We start from the raw sequence: 16,489 nt of genomic DNA on the forward strand, positions 1-16,489 counted from the left end.
TTGCTAATTGACCTAATTCCTATTGAGAATGTGGTGAATGTGTTCCTCTCTCCTTGTTTTTTTGGCAAATAATGTAGATGATAAAGTCATGGTCACTACCTAGAAGTATCCTTGTGTGCGCCAACTAAGCTAGCAACAATTGGTGCAAATTTGCCTCTCTGCTGATAATGCGGAAGACCATGTGACCTTTCATTTTCAAGGTAAGCTTTCATGCTTCGTAACAAAAAGTGTTTGCAGTAAACGAAATTTAGAATGTGGGGAACTGGCTGTCTTTATTTCTTGTTATTTATGAAACCAAGAAAGAATATTAAATATATTATCACTAGGTTTCCTTTTCTGGAAGTTGGAATTTGTCTTATCTTTTGTACAGCACCATGATTATGCAGGGCCTCCTATGCTTTCATTACTGGAGTACAGAAGATAGTGGATAGTTAGCCCTCCTCTCCCCCAAAGCCAAGATCTCTTAGAAAGGCAGTCACTACAATGACTAGACCAAGGGGTTAGTTCAAAAATTCAATACTGTTAGCTACTGCAATTTTCTAATTGGGTTAGGTGCTGGTGGGATACCCGGCAAATGGAATGAATTGAAGCGGAGTGGTTCTTCTTGTCTGTTTTCAATTACTGAGAGATCCTAGTGCCCTGATTTTGTGGGTGGCGGGTCTTCAGGAGAGCCACATTTATAGGTATCCTTGCCTTGTACTTTTCTTTTTGTGTCCCTGTGGAATCCAAGTTTAATGCCTATGGCTATGTACAGGAATGTGAAATTTACCGGAAGGGGGCTTTAGATGTTGCATTTAGGCATTAGAACCTTATAAAAGCAACTTATAGCTTCCGTTTTAGCATGATTGATTTTTCAAGAAAAAATGTCAAATAAATTTTTATAAAATTATGTAAAATTTCAACTTTTTTTAAATTAAAAATTTTTAAGTTAAAATAATTGGATTTGTTCATTCCAAACTAGAGAACTGTTTAAAAGAAAGATTAGTGGAATTGAATTTTTATGAAATTTTTTATTCTAAATAATGTATCGCTTTGTGATTAAGAAATAATTTTTTTACTCTTTCCAAGTTAAGAGGTGGTCTTCACAATAGACTTCCAAGTAGCCTCTGGGAAGGGTTAAAATGTAATGAGAGGTTATTTTCTTAGTTATAACATTCAACATGCAAGTCTCAGTAGAATATATTTACAATTACACCAATGCTAACATAAACTCTAAACGAGGATCTCTATAAAATTAATAAAAAATCTGCTTTTTGTTGAGTACATCATTATTGTTCAGATCCAGAATTAACATGTGAATATCTAGTCCTATTTTTTTTCCTTCCTTTGCAGGATGCTGCAATCATGCAAATACTTCTTATCATGATATTCTAATTTGGCTTGTTTTTTTTTTTCTTTTTCTAATGAGTGGACTTAAGGCAAATGGGTTTTATAATGTAACATCACAACTCTATAGACAACTCTATTACCATTAAATCAATACTCATTGATTATGGTCGTGTGTTTAGTGGTATGCATATTATGAAAGACAAGTTCCTCAAACACACTGAAAAGCAATACAAAATAACATAAAAACATAAAATCTTCTTCCAAAGTCTCTGAGAAGACAGATTTCTTTCCTAGAGATACTAGAGATGACTAGAGATAGAGGGATTCAAATTGAATTTTAGGAGGATTAATCATCAAATGAACAAAATAATTTAGTCCCAATTGAGCCTTGTAGGTCAGGATCACAGGACCATTAATGGAATTATGGGTTGGGTTGAATAGGCTATACCAACTTGCTCATAGCAATACATATGATGATGTCTTCAACAGGGCTACAAAGGATAAGATAGAAATTCAAACAAATGGTAGTTAGATGTGTTTTTTTAATGCTTATTTTCAAAATGGAACAGCTATATACTGTTTGGATTTGGCCGAAAAAAAGCAAGAGATGGCCCATTGAATTTGGGTTTCTTAATATTAAGATCTCAGTAATTAGATTTTAAATAAATGAAAAAACAAGAGGAACCAAGAAAGAGAGAGAAGGGTCATAAATAAAAATGTAGGGATTGTATGAAAAGGGAAGACAAAAACAAAAGTCTCGAGCTTTGCAGGCATTTAATCCTCAATTTCCTTCCTCTCCACCATAATTTGTCGGAATATCATATGTTGTTTTCTTATTGAGGTCAACAACTCACATCCTCTCTTTTATTATTATTATTATTATTATTATTATTATTATTATTATTATTATTATTATTATTATTATTATTATTATTATTATTATATCATTCTTTTATTTTAACCTAATTAAATAACAGCGGTAATGCACTTATATATATATTTATACAGTGATGACAGCCGGATTTTGAATGTTTAGTTCTTGACAAAATTCATACTACAAAGATTGAGTTTTAGGTCTATTAGGACTAATGCGCAGCCTTATTTCTTATACAAATTGAGGATTCATATATCGATAAATTGGACCGAGTGCGAATTTATATGCGTAGCTCTGACTTTGAATTTAGATAAATCTAAACTTAATAAAATATACTCTAAACTCAACCTCTCATTGGATCTCATACAATCATCAGCGTATATAATTGGAAAGGTTTTGCTGTAATTATTTTTATTCAACAAAAGTTTAGTGTTAATCACAAACTGATTAGAGTCCAAATCCTTTATTGCCATTCAACTATATTAAAGGCCAAGTTCGTATTAAGATATTTTTATTCTTACACAAATCCCCTAATCTTGGCTAAGATAATCTCATACTCTAAATTTTTTTCAAAAAAAAAAATAAATTTAATTATTTTTTATTATAGAAAAATTATTATTTAATCTATGAGATATAATAAAATTAGCCGGTTAATACTGTATTTTTTAAAATATATTAAATTACTTATATACTTTAGAAAACTCAACTAAAAAGTTTCTCCCATGAAGTTTTAGCCTTGTTACTTTTAGTTTATATAACAAAAAGTGTGAGAAAATAATTACTGTTAGGTTATATAATAAAAAGTAAGAGAAGCTAATGATAATAGTGTAAAATTAATGATAATATTATATAAATTATTTAATATATTTTTAAAAATATAAATTACTGATATTATTTCTGATGTTCTGAAATTCAGAAAATAGGGTTAACCGTGGTTGTATAAGCTTGGCTGGAGAAAAATACGTTCCTTCCCTTTTTTATTTCTTTGCATTTTATCTGCTAGTAACATCTAACCGCTTCTCTACTATAGTGCTATCTATTTTTGTCATTTAGATTCGTATGTACGGATGTGTCAGAATCTCTACACGCTAGGTGATCATTTAATTTTTACAGATAGGGGTACGAAATAATTGGGCCAACTATTCTCCTGCACGTCACGTCACTGAATTGATTTACTTTCTGTTGGACCCAGGCTTACGATAAGCTTAATATGCTCCGTGTATCCAGATCAGGACTTGCAATACTGGGTTGGTCTGCCTAAGAAAAATTTGATGAATTTTGAGCCTACCTTCTTTAAAGTCTAGTCTTATCCCAAATATAAAAAGTCTGGTAATCATTAATTTGATTTATCTAACTTTTTGTTTAAATTTATAAATTGGGAAGATAATAGAGTTGCTGATTTATACTTTGCCTTTTAACTAGATTGTGGCTAATTCTTGAACGGTATCATTTGTTCTGTAACTCTTGAAAAAAAAAGTGAGAAAAACAAATCCTGAAATCCAGTAAAAGTGGCAAACTAGGTAAAGCACAAAGGGAATCTCTTTCAGGTATTCTTATTCTATAATACATAGAAGCCAAGGGGAAACTTTTTTCTAGCTTTGTTTAATAAGTTAATGGAAGCACACAGAGAGAAAACCAATGAAGTATTTTATATAATATAAAGAGATAGGCTGCTTTTTGATTTTGGTTAAAAGGAAGAGAGATAGGTGAGTGCATTTCAAGATAAGCAGATATATCTCCTTCATCTTTTTTTTAATGAATAAATAATTTATATATTAAAATAAAATAATAAATGTGGGGGCCAATATCTCTTCCATATCAAATATTTCTTTTGTTTACTTGTATTTTAGCTACACTATTTGTTTTTGCTTATTGGCATTATTCACTAAGCTCAATTAAGGTGAAATGCTGATCAGTAATCCAATTGCTGGATTATTTGTCACTATACACTAAGTAGATTATAAAAAATAACTTATAAATATTTTTTAATAAAATTGTTTTTCATTATTTAAATTGTAATATTAAAAAAATAAGCCACAAATTATAAGTTCAAAGAAAAAAGAAACATAGAAATGGACCACCATTGCAGCTTCCATAAAGTTTTAAATTTTTTATTTGGATGCATTCAGACAATATCAAAATTCTGACAATTGTCTTTTACAGTTCATCACTTTCCAGGACCTGAGACATCACCTCACTCTTCTTAAATGCAGCTCTTCCCTTTGTTTCCCCTCCTCATAAGCTCAGCTTCCCATACACAGATACCCACAAAGCAAGAGAGAAGCTGAAGTGACGGAGAGTTGGTAGAAATGGAACTGAACTTATCATATGATCACCCAGATGATGACTACATTGACATGGAAGTCAGCTCTTACTCTAATTTTCTCTGCAAAACTTCTCCTCCACAAGCAAGAGAGTTTGAGTTTCAAATGTCTTCAGTTTCCCTGGAAAAAGATGCCACCACTTCTCCAGCTGATGAGCTATTTTACAAAGGAAAGCTTCTTCCACTTCACCTTCCTCCTCGTCTACAAATGGTGGAAAAGCTCCTGGAACACACCAACTCTTGCAGGAAAGATAATTTTGATGAATTCTTTAGCACCCCATTAATGACTACTGCAACAACACCAACTACAACGAGTACCCCATTTGAATCCTGCAATATCTCACCTGCTGAGTCTTGTCAGGTGAGTCGAGAGCTTAATTCTGAAGAGTATTTCTTGGAGTACTCAAATGAAGAATGTGGATTCATTGGAGAAAACCAAAAGAAGTCTTGGACTAAAAAGCTTAAGATAATCAAGCAATCTTCTCTTAGTTCAAGGCTGAAGGCTTCCAGGGCTTATCTGAAGTCTTTCTTTGGTAAGTCTGGCTGCTCAGATGATTCCTGTACAGCAGCTTCAAAAGTTGCAGATGAAGGAATCGTTTCAAAAGCCAAAGATTCTTTGAACAAATGGGAGAAGACAGCAAGGAAAGTCCCTTTTGGACAAATTCAGAAGGATAAGAACCAAATGTCAGCAACTTCTATGGGGAATATTAACAAACAGAAGATCAGTAATGAGGATGGCAATGGTCGCCTTCATAGGCGATCTTTCTCGATGGCTATCAAACGCCATTCGACAAACAAGTCGTCGTCGTCATCATCATCATCATCTGGTTCTTCTTCATCTTCAAGCTCAACAAATACTACTGGCTTTTATGGATTGCCCTTTCTAAAGAGATGTAGCAGTGTAAATTCAGAGATTGAGAATCCAATTCAAGGAGCAATTGCACATTGCAAGCAGTCCCAGCAGCTGTTCTGCCCAAGAAAGACAGCAACTGAAGTTGGTTTTTACTCATTGTCAACTTCCAAGATTGCTATCTGTGAAGAGCAAAAGAGACCTGAGCTTTGCAGAGGCTGAACTTCACTAAACAGTTAGAGAAAGAATGAAAAGAGCATAAAAGTAACTAGATTAGCTTCTGATGCGTTTCTTTTTCTCTTTCATTGATTCAATTATGTGCATCATTTTGTTAAAGGCAACAGTTACAAGCTGTTAATGTCTGTATTTAACTGATAGATCAGACAATTCTGTGGAAGTTTCTTAAACTGCCCAATAAATGTTTTTTCCCCTCAGAATAAGGCTTAATGTCAAACAAGAAATCCAGAAATTTCAAATCAAAGAAGTATTAAAATTCTCAGAAACTTGATGGGTAGAAATCATTTTTCTAAGGCAAGAAATGGTAGACCCACTTTAGCAATTTGTAGATATAAAAACTTTTAAGCTCTTTTTGTTTCACTTCACGAATTTTGACATTTCATTGGAGCTTCATTACTTCACTAAAACTCAAATTGCTTATGCACAATCTCTTAAGAAATCAATATGAGAGCAGTACATTCAATTGAGGCAATGTGTCAGAAGATAAAAAGAGCAAAAGGATAATTAAGCTAAAAGAAAAAGACAATGACACTTGTTCGAAAGAATATTTTGCAATCAGTGCACAAAATTTTAAGGTGTACTGTGCAACTTAAGATTCCAGTACCATCAATAGTATCTTGTATCAGTGTTTCTTCTGAAATACAATATATAAATGTAGGCTCTCAATGCCTATCATGTAACTGTGGGTCATATTCTAATTATTGAAATCTTGAATATGGTATTTTTTTCAGCTATTCAGCATACAGAGAAATTATTTACATAGATCTTCAACAAGCTAACAAGTTCCATTCTGTTTATAGAGGAAAAAAAACAAACAGTTTACAGTCACATGCCAACAGTATCCTGACACAAGAGATTGTCCTCCACACTTTAATGGAGTTATTAGTTTTGATAGCCCACATGATTATCAATGATAATTTCACTTTTGTTTCAGCGATAAAATGATGAAGAAAATTAATGTTCTCACCATCATTAAGTTCATCAAATAGTTCAACATTGTTTGCCTGTGTAAAATGTAGATATATCTCCATTATCACAAATTTTATTCATTTCTTTCCAGGAAACCAAACTGCAAAATAATGTAAATTAGTCAAAGAAAACATCATTTTGTTGCAGCCAATTATAGGATAACAGATCAAATCATGATTTGTCTATCAAGGGTAGCTAAGGGACATCTGCCTAAATTTAATATTTAAACAAGGAAAAGTGATTCCTGCATCAATAAAATAAAAGGGTTTCTTCCAATAATCAATATACAACTAGTGAAGATGTTTGAAAAAGATTTAGCAGACAGTCCTAGACATGAACAGTACGGCACCTCTAGAAACCTCAGCAAGTAGAGAAGTGAAAGACAGCCTCTCAGGTGGCTCAATTCACTTTTTGATTTCCTTAGTGGGTGTATCAAGCCTTAAACTACGAGAGTATGTCAGCTAGAATTTTGACAGGATTAGAAGCAAAGAAAGCAGGGAAAAAAAAGGCTAATTGATGATGCTGAGCACTAAGGGGTACCTATAAGCTTATTACAAGCAACCTTTTTCCTTACCCAACTTCCATTTTTGCTTACCAAGAAAAGAGAACATCTGCTAGAAGGCATAATCATATCAGTTCATCTTTGTAAATAAAAAAAGTTTCAGTGTACAATAAGCTCAGATGTAGCTGTTCATATACCTAATTTGTTAGAAAGGGACAGTAAGAATAAGATATGTAAGTGATTTGACAGAGTACTAGCAATCAGCTTATGCCATAATTGAGAATCTCACTTTTAGGGAAGCAATAGCAGATTTCCCAATAATATGTTCCTATAAAATGGAATTAGGGAACTGTAGAAAACTACAACACTAAAATTTTTCAATCAGATGCTAATGAAATCAACTCCCAGAAAATTTTGTGATGTATTAGATGAAACTAACCTACAATATTACCAATACACTTGCACAATAATAACCGCAAAAATAGGAAAAAAAAAACATAAAAATTATAACGGCAAAAATAGGAAAAAAAACATAAAAAATTTAACATAATTCAACCAAAAAATTTAACTTCACGAACAAGGGGAAAAAATTTATCCTCATCCTCTGCCACCAACATAAATTCTCAATTTTTTTATACATTTGATTTGACTCGATAATATTTCGAGTTAAAAAATAGATATATAGACCTCACCTAAAAATATATCGAAGAATATTATATCACTTTTTCACAGAGGGGCTTCTTTTTTCTTTTTTTAGCAGACTTTGATAAAAGTTTCTCCTCCTCCCTCTTGTTCTTTTTTTTTCCTCTCCTCTTCTTCTTTTTCTGCAACTAAATCTAAAAATTCTCCATTGAAATTTCTTAGATCGAACTTGTGTACGATGTTTTTGGCGGATATCCCTAATACACCATTGATCCATTTTCCTTATTTTGCATCATTGATCTATTTTTCTTATTTTACATGTAGCTATTTAGCGTATTATGAACTCGTTTAATAAAGTAAGAAGAAAAAATCTCATCAGGGCCCATAAAAAATATGCTCAAAATCCCAATTTTTCTCCATAGCCCTTTTGAATTTGCAGCATGATATGATTATATGACTATTTTCTTGGCAATAATTCAAAGGCTAAATGAGGATAAGTAGATATGCAAGTTCTTATCCATTGTCAAAGATTTTCAAGAGATATATAAACCATAAGATCCATTTTTTAAGTTGAACAAGATATTGCTCAAGACTGACACATGAAGATTTTCCACAGCTGCTTCAAAGTTCACTATATGACAAGCTGTTTAAAAATTATTTCAGCAATTACAAATTTACAACACGTTGCCATCATTGCTCTTCTTGCTTCACGTAGAAAAAGAGAGCTTATTCACAATTTCACACATTTGGAAGGATGTAACTTCGTGTGCACGTTCACACGTGCTAACATAATTCTTTTCCTATTAAACAAACAAGCACATAAGAAAAAGACAAAAAAAGAAAAGTTGTATCCGTCAACCCTTGGATTCAAGTACTATGTATTCAACCATTGATTCAAACCAGGCTAAGTTGTTATAGTTAAGCCATTTTCTCAATTTCCGTTGAATTATTTTTTAACCAGAAGCGTTTTAACAATTCCAACAAGAAAATTTGGATTTTAAACTTATTCAAATTGGATTGTTTATATTTGATATAAAAAATTTCTCCGTCAGGCTTTCACCCATTGCAGGAGTCTTTGCCGTGGCGCAGAAAATTATGAAAGCAAAAGTCAGTTTCAATAGTCTGTGCTAGCTAAAATGAATTAATTGTGCAGGAAACTATTTCAGTGTAGATTTCCTGCGAGTAAATAACCTCAATCAAGGAATTTGGGAATAAGCTTTCCAGTGCCTTCTTATCCTCAATATCATTCCTAGAACAGATACAAGAAAACATTTGCAATGAGGTACACTAATCTTGAAATTCAAGTAATTATAAAGTTCTCTTTGTATAAGTTTTCACTAAACACAACTTCAATTCTGAATTTGTTCCGATACATCAGTGCAAGTTATGCAACCAATGAACACAGCATTTTTCACCCAGTCTGGTGTTAATTTACATAAAATCCATCAACTTTTCAGGCATTCTTCGCTCCTGGCAGCCTTATAAATGAAGTGCATGAATGTCAGTTTTGCTACGTGCTTCAAAGTTTCGATTATTTGTCCCAAATGTCTTTGAAGGTGATCCTCACGCAAATAGTGAATGAAGATAAGCAGAACTTACATTAAATTTAGAATATGCACCAGAGATCAGTAGCTTATTTGTGAAGGTATCCCCTTTATCGATTGATTTATCACAGCCACTTTCAATCACCGAGTCAATTTCCTAATCCATAGTGCAGGAAGAGCACAAACTACAAGTGATTAGAAGAGACAGGCAACTAGACTCACTGAAAAAGTAATGGTCCCACTTCTACAAAAAGCACAAACATCAAACTCTAAAGCAGAGATCCACCACTTGCAGAAATCTGAGCAGGATTTGTGTTGGGTGGCTGCAACCTCAGCACAATCTGTAGAAACAAAAGAATAATGATGGTCCTAAATTTCTAACTCTGTGACAATGAAATCCTTTGAATCAATGACTTGTTGGAGAAAAAATACTGATGAATACAGGAAACGTCTATTGAATGGGAAGAAACTTTCTATACAGCTCAAATAATTAACCTTAAAATACCATAATGTGCTGTTTATATAGCTCTAAAGCTTAACTAATAAATAAAATTCCATATAAATTTCAACCAGTCAAGATTATGATCACTACTTCAAAACTTGCAATATAAGAATCTTGAAAAAAATAACCCCAAAATGTAGGATAACATGAAGACTAAAATTGGCCCATGGTTGAATTGGATTCCAACACTTGCATAGGTATCTTATTTTTATCATTCATTCTGATATAAGCACACAACTGTTTGTCACTCTCAAGTTGTTTCCCTGCCAACAAAGCTGAGTTGTTTCTTCTTGAAACACTTCCAAATCTGGAAAAACACAATTGCATGAGCTCAATCTGAAGTCTTTCCAAGTGAATCTACTATTTTCTTCCCATTTTAATGTATCTCAATCATTATCAAGCAAACAAATAAAAAATCCCTAGATTGTTAATTTTAATGCATCTCAATTTCGAATTCAAACACAGAGCATGAACTAATAAAAGAGGGGAAAAAACTCAGTTCCAGTACTCGCTAAAAATGTACCGACCGGTTGCTGGACTTGATTGGAATATTCATCTTTTCATCAACTTTATCTCAATTGCTTCGACAATTGTCTCTCAGCATATAGCCTTCTTATACATAACCTGGTCCTGCAAATGATCCACCAAAACTCTAATGGCGAGAAATTGAAGCAAAAATAAATTCGGAATCACCAATCGGAGTTCATGGAAGGGTGATTTGGGAGGTTGAAGCTTAACTAAACATTAAGGGATAGATTCTGTAGTGAAGTTTCGAACTCTGGACGATTGCATGTCCGATTTCTTCAATTCTAAAAGTGCTAGATAAGTGTACAGAAGCTCTAATGCTTTACGGCTCTCTCCTCATCCATGCTTCACGAGTTCACCCGAATTCTCACCATTTTTTCTCCCAGCTTTCAAGAAAGCTACAAGGAAGACGACCAGCGAAACCGAAACGCACCGTTTTTAGTTCGAAATAGGCGCATTAACTGGTCCAAATTAGGCCCAAATAAACATGAATAACGTTCACATATCCCATTTACGCACTCTCTCTGTTTTTTTAACGATTTATTATTTTAAATTTATTATGTTTAAATAGACATTTTAATTGAAGAATAATATTGTACTTTATTTTAATTAAAATTTTGTATATTTATTTATTTATGTAAAAAATTTTGACCCTCTATTTAAAATAAATTTTTTTATAAAAATTCAATTAAATTAATTTTTTTAAAATAATTTTATTATTTAAAAGAAAAAAAATTTACTTTTTTAAATAAAAAGATTTCATTTAAAAGAAATTAAAATCTTATATGAAAAATTCATTTGAATTCTAAATGATATTAATATCATAATAATATGTAAAAATTTAAATATTATGTTTCGTTTACATTATTTTAAATCTTTAATATTTCTTCTTATTATTTCATTATTAATTTATTACATTTTTAAATTAAAAAATTTTATATTAGACATAATTAAATCATTTTAATAAATTATCCTTATGTGATTTATAATATAGTTCTTAAAATTTAGTAAACCTTATAATTTAATCCTATCATTTTAATAATAAATAATTTGGACATAAAATTTTATTTTATTAATAAAATTATTTAAACTACAATAATTTTAATTTTTTAGATTTATTTTTTATAATGGTTTTTTTTAATTTTAATATTTTATAATAATTTAATTTTTATAATTTTAATATTTAATTCTTTAATTTGAGTGGTCTTTTTCAATTAACAGTAAAATTAACAGAAGAATTATTGTTAATAAAATAAAATTTTAAAAATTAAATTATTTAATATTAAATAAATAAAGATTAAATTATAGATTTCATTAAACTTTAGATACTATGCTGTAAATTACTTTAATCTCAACATCACAGTCGAATATACAAACAGTTTTCAAAGAAAGGAAGGCGGCTTTATTTATTGCTTAAAATGAAATGATTTAATTTAATTTAATTTAATATAAGTTGAGATAACGGACAGGGGTCCTACATAAGATTAAGACAATTTTTAATTTTGATAAATAAGCTTGTCGATTAGGCTGTCTGCGTATGGCTGACCCATTTCACACGTGAAAGTAATGTTTTCGTCCAGATTAACTGCATTTTCGGACACTACATCATAAACCAAACATGAAGAAAAAAAGGGAAAAGAAAGAGAGGAGATAAAGTTGGGTTGGAAAGAAAACAGAGGGAAAATAAAAATTAATTTAAAATTATTTAAAATAATTTAAAATTTATTTTGATACATTTCTCCCCTTAGTTTTTTTCATTTCTTCTTTCAGTTCTTTTCCATTTATTCTCTAATGACAAGAACCATCACTTTTTGTCCTTTAATAACGTAAGAACCGTCACTCTTTTATCTTTTAATAACGCAAGAACCATGACTCTTTTATCTTCTAATAATACATAACCGTCATGCAGTGTTAAATGATAACCATCAATCTTTTGTTCTTTAATAACACATAACTGTCATTATATTACAGTGTTATCGATCCCTATCACTCAGACCGTACATATAGATATATTAGCATACCCTTCTTCGGTCTGAGTGATATATTAGCATACCCTTCTTCGGTCCTTGTCACTCAGACCGTATATGTAGATATGCTAGCATACCCTTCTCGATCAATGGACCATTTAATTTTTCCGGTGCGTATGCTGGTAGGGCTACAAGATGATTGAACCCACTCTCCTGCCTCTTGTCACATCACCAGAGGCACGTCACCGAACTAGAGCTACTGCGTGTATGGTTAGTCCGGCCTGCTTCACGTCACCGGGCTGAAGTCTGCAATGTTGCGTACCTACTTTAGATTGGCTTGATAAACCTTAAGCCTATATCTTTCTCAAGAGCCTTGTCTCATCTCGGATGTGAAAAGTCCGACGGTCATCACATTCTAATTTTAAGGGAAAAAAAAATGCAAAAATGCAAATTTTATGGAAATCATTGCAACATGTACCAAAAATAAAATTAAATTGAAAAATCAAACTGAATTCGATTGGTAGCATTCTGCAGTACCCCAAATATGCAATCCCTCAAGGGGAGGATCTGCCTGCATCACATTGTTATTTGAAAACACCTTCATTTACTTCAACATCCATTGTTTTACTCTTGTACAATCTCAAGCTATGCCAACAAGTTAATACATTCACAAATTAAAGGGCATAAATTCTATCAACTTCTGAATTGGAGAAGTCAGAGTGTTGCCATGAGTTGGATCCACTTCTTCTTGCATACTTCTCCTTCTTCCTCATCGACCGAATCCTCTTTGACTTCACCACATAATAAGTCATTGTGCCAAGTACTCCGGCCATGATCACTCCCCCTACAACCGTAACCAAAATAGCCGCCCACTCGTGTTTCCGGCCGACCACTATATAAGATGAGGCTATAAATGCAACTGAAGTGCACACAGAAGCCAACCACATTAATTTGTTTATCACCTCCACTACCCGTCTCTCGGCTTTTGTCTCACCTCTAACCAGTGTAATTTGAACTACCACAACAGCCAATGAGGTGAAGAGAGCAATAGCATTAAAGATGAAGAAAATTTTGAAAGATGCATAGCTCACCACCACTGCCATTCCACTATCTGCATCACCTCCTGGTACAGTAAATATGGCTGCAAAGGCCACTGTTGCAAATAGCACAGCCACCACTGTCACCGAGTTGGTAGCATTGTTGATCCCTTCACGGTGTAGCTTCCTGAGTTCTTTAGAAATGTTGTGTACATTCTTGTTGGTCTTTCTGGTTTGTTCGAGCTGTGTGTGAACATCTTTCTTAATTTGAGTTACGGTTTTCCTCAACTCATCCCTTGGTTGGTTGAGTTCATTAGCTCTAACAGCACCGTATTTATAAAGGCATTCTTTTAATTCTGATGATTCTTCCGAGAGGGTAAGGTCTTCTGCGATGTCAAGAGCTGTTTTATGGTCTCTTGTGAGTGCATTCACGTTTGTGTCGGGAAGTAATAACAACGCATTCACTATCTGCACAAACAATGTAGGTTTCAAACCTAAGAAGTTACTAAACTATTAAAAAGCTGCAAAGTATAGCTTAGGATTCATCTAAACTTTAAAACAGGGAGATGCACGGGACCTTCACATTTCAGGAACAAAACATAAAATGAGCATAATAGGGCAGCAGAAGGAAAATGAGCATATCATACCTCCACCCGTTTCTTCCTAGTTGCCACGTGTAATGCTGTGTTACCAAATTTGTCTGGAAGCATCACAATAGCAGCATCAGCCTCGAGAAGCAATTTAACTACCTCACAGCTCTGCCCTTTTACAGCCATATGCAAAGCAGTCTGCCCTTTTTTGTCAGTCCTTCGTGCCAACTGTGAATCCTTGCCAAGCAATGCTTTTACAACATCTACATGCCCCTGTCTAGCAGCTAAATGCAATGCATTTTTGCCATTGGATCTAGAAATCTCTAATAAGCTACCATCCTTTGACAGCAATTCAACAACTACTGCAGTATGTCCCCTTGTAGCTGCAGATACAAGAGGGGTTGCTTTTGAAGGACCATATGTTTGACTCAAGCTTGGGTCATGATCTAGCAGCACTTGGACAATGGCTGCAATGAAATAATCACTGTGAGTTGCTTTCCCAATGAGTGCCAAGCTCAACTGATAATAGGAACATAACTTCTACAGCTGGTGTCATTTGTAAAATATATAATAAACATCAAGACAGGCACTTAAAGTTTTCTATAATTACAATACAACAAGTAATGTGTCCAAATTGTTCTTAGATGCTCTTTGGGCTGGAGTGGAAGATGAAAAGCTATCCTCAATATGGAAGATTGCATTCTGTATCATTTAAAAGAAACCATGGAGATACTAGACCTTGGATTTGCAAACCTTATTTGATTTATTTTTCAAAATATGAACGACTTATTTGATCTTTTCTAGTTTGAAGGTCTTATTTAGACCTAGAAAAACTTAAGAGCTTATTTGACTATTGAGTCAAACTCTAAAGCCTAAACGGGCTGTTTGCCTACCATCATTAGATGCTTTAGTTCACATTTCCTCCAAAATTAATATGATATCTTATTTATGAATTTAATGACCATACAAAATCAATCACTTCAAACAAACAATAAAACGAAAAAAAGCTCAGAACATTACCATGGTGCCCTTGCATAGCAGCAATATGCAAAGGATCAAAGCCAGATCTGTTCTTCCTTGTAATGCACTCTCTACTTGAATACTTCAACAACTCTTTCACCACCTCAAGATGCCCTTTATCCGCAGCAGTAAAGAGTGCTGTCTCTCCTAACTCATTCTCCTCATTCACTACTGATGCTCTAATTTCGGCAACCTCTGCATCAAAGTCCTCCCCACTCAAAGTCCCCACCAGTTGCGAATCAATATCATCAAGAATCTGCTTTACAGCTGCCAAATCACCATTTTGAGCTGCCAAGTGCAGCTCAGTGTCATTATGCCGCCCAGTTACTTGTTTTACATACTTCTTTTTTCCAGCTTGATCTATCCGTTTTCCCGAGTTTGATAGAACTAATGCTGGAGCTGATGAAGTTGAGGAAGGCGACGGTGTTGGAGAGGGTTCAGCAAGAGGGTTTTGGTTTTGTTGTGGAGGCACTAGCCCCTTCTCTAGGTCCCTCTCTCTCCCTGCACAATCCATCAAGCCCACAAAAAGAAATAATCAATTACAGCTTTTCTGTAGGTCTGTTATGTTTCAAGGATGAAGTCCTAGGATTCCATATGAAAATTTTCAGGTCTGTTATGGATAGAATTGATGGTCCCCTAGATTCCATTAAAGAAAGAAAAAAGAAAAAGAGAAAAACTTTTTGCAATCCCATTTTTCTACTTCAATTTTCCTTCAAACCAAACTGAGATTTACATCCAAGAAAACCAAAAAGTGAACTGATCGGAGAGATTAATAAAAGTAAATTTCACAACCCATCTGTTTGATGGAAGGGAAAATCTCCCAGAAAACAGCAGAAGTGAAGTTTCTCAGTCATAATCTCTGCAAGCATCCAAGCAACAGTAGAGTTACAGTACTCTCCTAGACTAGATTCACTAACACGAAAATCGCTTCAACTCCAAAACAAAAACCCAATACAGAAAAAGAATCAAACTATCAAAAGTAACCAAGAAAATCGATCTAATCAATAAAAAGAGTACCTTCTTCGACTGGGGAGGCCATGATTGCTTGAAAATTTGTTGGTGGTGAAATAAAGAAGAGACCAAAAGGGTCATCAAATGGAAGAAAGAGAGAGAGAGAAGAGAAAAGGGAGAAGGTGCAGGGAAGGGTCGTGGCCCCAAGTGGAGCGTGATAGAGCAGATTGTTTGTTTCTTGGATTAGATTTTAGCTTCCACAATTATTCTTTGACAAGTCCACTTTTTTCCATGTTAACTAATCAACTCCACTATGACGTTCGCTTCCGACCACGGCTATGCTCTTTCCTCGAGCTTTCCTAGCAGGGAGCTCCAACTCTAGTGAAGATCAATTTACAACGTTTGATTTAGGAATAATTAGCAAAAGAATTTCAAACATAAAGCTTAAACTTTTTTTTTCTTAAAATTATACCTTAAAAATATGAGATTAATTTGTAACTTAGATGATTTTAATAATAAATAATTTAATTTTTAAATTTTTTATTAAATTTACTGTTAAATTATAATAATATAATTTTTAAAATTTATTTTTTATAACCGTTTAATCATTTTAATTTTAACAATTTA

The 16,489-nt window shown here is 33.3% G+C and overlaps 2 protein-coding genes and 1 long non-coding RNA gene across 3 annotated transcripts; 1 reads left to right on the forward strand and 2 right to left on the reverse strand.

Annotated features, from left to right (window-relative positions):
• The first annotated feature begins 140 nt into the window (after positions 1–140).
• On the forward strand, positions 141–5,818 carry LOC110619119 (probable membrane-associated kinase regulator 4). The gene is made up of 2 exons (XM_021762370.2): positions 141–499; positions 4,367–5,818. Exon 2 carries the CDS (start codon positions 4,513–4,515, stop codon positions 5,596–5,598), a length of 1,086 nt encoding a protein of 361 aa, XP_021618062.1. The 5' UTR covers positions 141–499; positions 4,367–4,512; the 3' UTR covers positions 5,599–5,818.
• Positions 5,819–9,031: 3,213 nt separating this feature from the next.
• Positions 9,032–10,808, reverse strand: LOC110618763. Its single transcript, XR_006351140.1, has 2 exons — positions 9,326–10,808; positions 9,032–9,204 (listed from the first exon to the last, which is right to left on the reverse strand). It is a non-coding gene; the product is annotated as an uncharacterized LOC110618763 (long non-coding RNA).
• A 1,950-nt stretch (positions 10,809–12,758) lies between these two features.
• On the reverse strand, positions 12,759–16,149 carry LOC110619271 (ankyrin repeat-containing protein ITN1). Its single transcript, XM_021762596.2, has 4 exons — positions 15,929–16,149; positions 14,912–15,412; positions 13,949–14,358; positions 12,759–13,769 (listed from the first exon to the last, which is right to left on the reverse strand). Exons 1-4 carry the CDS (start codon positions 15,948–15,950, stop codon positions 12,939–12,941), a joined length of 1,764 nt encoding a protein of 587 aa, XP_021618288.1. The 5' UTR covers positions 15,951–16,149; the 3' UTR covers positions 12,759–12,938.
• Between the last annotated feature and the right edge of the window lie 340 nt (positions 16,150–16,489).

This window comes from Manihot esculenta, chromosome 7 (assembly GCF_001659605.2).
Source record: "Manihot esculenta cultivar AM560-2 chromosome 7, M.esculenta_v8, whole genome shotgun sequence".
Classification (NCBI taxonomy): Eukaryota; Viridiplantae; Streptophyta; class Magnoliopsida; order Malpighiales; family Euphorbiaceae; genus Manihot; species Manihot esculenta.

Excerpts from the sequence above, each read along its gene's own strand:
- LOC110619119 (XM_021762370.2), top strand. The coding sequence starts at position 4,513 with ATGGAACTGAACTTATCATATGATCACCCAGATGATGACTACATTGAC.
- LOC110619271 (XM_021762596.2), bottom strand. The coding sequence starts at position 15,950 with ATGGCCTCCCCAGTCGAAGAAG. Across the intron at positions 14,359-14,911 it reads TGCTATGCAAGGGCACCATG|CCATTGTCCAAGTGCTGCTA; the intron begins GTAATGTTCTGA and ends ATTTCATTGCAG. Across the intron at positions 13,770-13,948 it reads CTAGGAAGAAACGGGTGGAG|ATAGTGAATGCGTTGTTATT; the intron begins GTATGATATGCT and ends TTGTTTGTGCAG.